Genomic DNA, 1,646 nt, shown 5'->3' on the forward strand with positions numbered 1-1,646 from the left:
ATCATTGCCTCGTCACTACTTCGTCGAGGTTAGGCTCGACACTTACCAGTACATGGGGTCGGTTGTACTGATACTGTACTCTGCACTTCTTGTGCAGATTTCGAAGTTGGTCCCAGCGGCGTACTGTAGATTTTCCCGGATACAGTTACTAGTGGACACTTGAGGTATAACTGCATAGCGTTCGCAGTTCTGAAGTCCCCTTCTATATTATATCAGCTGTGTATTATATTTCAAACAAGTTGAATTTTATTCAGACCTTTATTTGTATTATTCTAGAAGCTCGTGCACTTGCGACTCCAGTTCTAGGATGGTATTTAGAAATCGCTATTATTATGGATTATTCACTACATTTCACACCTTACTTCCACATTTTCTTCTTTGTTATTAATTATTTTAAAATTGTTTTAAATGGCTAATATTATTCTAACGTTGGCTTGCCTAGCAAGTGAGTATTAGATACCATCACGGTCCCGAAGGTGGGAATTTCGGGTCGTGACATCCTGTGACTAATTTTTGGCCTTAACCTTAAACTTGTAGGAACTTGGAACGTATCTCGTGTCCTTTTCGCAAGTTTACACTATTCCAAGGTTACTTCAAGGTTTTTTATTCAGGTTTTTTGCTTCCTTCTATATGCATACCCTCCTCTCCCCCCCCCCCCCGTATTAGATTTTTGAAGTATGAAATCTCGAACACTAGATTACTCCTTCCTTTGGGTCCATTCCCTGAAACGGAAAATATAAACGAGACTCGGAGATATATGTTTAGATGATGACTGCATAACCCTTTTTTCCATCAGAAAGGTTATAACCTAGACCGGGAATAATTTAGTATTTCGCGTGTCTTTCGGGTCTAATATCATCATTAGGTATGGGCTAGCTTTTTGCCTCTCATCTAAAATTGTTAGTAAAATTCAAAAGAACAAAATAAAATGTAGTTGAGTGATACCTGTCCATGGGTACTTTCTTCATCTAAAAGTAATATTTCTTCATATGAACAACATTCCAGTTTAATTGTAGTACCTTGCCATCCATGGTTTCCAACTCATTTGCTCCTTTTCTAGTGATACCTCGAACTCTATAAGGGCCTTCCCAATTCGGACTTAATTATTCCGCAATAGCCACTTTTGTTGATTGAAATACCTTTTTGAGGACGGATTCCCCAATCCTGAAGTATCTCATATTGGCTTTCCTGTTATAGTATCTCTCAATCATATGTTTTTGAGCCGCCATCCTTATCAGCGTCGCTTCTCTCTTTTCTTCCAGTAAATCCAAATTCATTCGCATCTCTTCTTCATTTAACCCATTAGTAGAATGTGTATACCTCGTACTTGGTTCACCTATTTCTACTAGGATTAAGGCTTCAGCGCCATAGACAAGTGAAAATGGAGTCTCACCTGTGCTTGTTTTTGCTGTCGTTCGATAAGCCCACAATTCCCCTGGTAACATTTCTGGACATTTGCCTTTTGATTCTTTTAATCTCTTCTTTAGGTTATTAATAATAACTTTGTTTGTTGACTCATGGTAAGGTGCGGATGTAATCCGTTTAATCTGCCAACTTTGAAAGAATTTTGTGATTTTCGTGCCTATGAACTGTGGGCCATTGTCACACATGATTATTTTGGAACTCCGAACGGGCAAATAATATTT

At 38.4% G+C, this 1,646-nt stretch overlaps 1 protein-coding gene across 1 annotated transcript; it reads right to left on the minus strand.

The window, feature by feature from the left end:
* Positions 1-692: 692 nt before the first annotated feature.
* Positions 693-1,445, minus strand: LOC138898370 (uncharacterized). Its single transcript, XM_070184430.1, has 2 exons — positions 1,140-1,445; positions 693-722 (listed from the first exon to the last, which is right to left on the minus strand). The coding sequence occupies exons 1-2, from the start codon at positions 1,443-1,445 to the stop codon at positions 693-695; spliced, it is 336 nt and encodes a 111-aa protein (XP_070040531.1).
* Between the last annotated feature and the right edge of the window lie 201 nt (positions 1,446-1,646).

This window comes from Nicotiana tomentosiformis, chromosome 9 (assembly GCF_000390325.3).
Source record: "Nicotiana tomentosiformis chromosome 9, ASM39032v3, whole genome shotgun sequence".
NCBI classification, from domain to species: domain Eukaryota; kingdom Viridiplantae; phylum Streptophyta; class Magnoliopsida; order Solanales; family Solanaceae; genus Nicotiana; species Nicotiana tomentosiformis.

Excerpts from the sequence above, each read along its gene's own strand:
- LOC138898370 (XM_070184430.1), bottom strand. The coding sequence starts at position 1,445 with ATGTTACCAGGGGAATTGTGGGCTTATCGAACGACAGCAAAAACAAGC. Across the intron at positions 723-1,139 it reads GGGAATCCGTCCTCAAAAAG|GGAATGGACCCAAAGGAAGG; the intron begins GTATTTCAATCA and ends TTTCCGTTTCAG.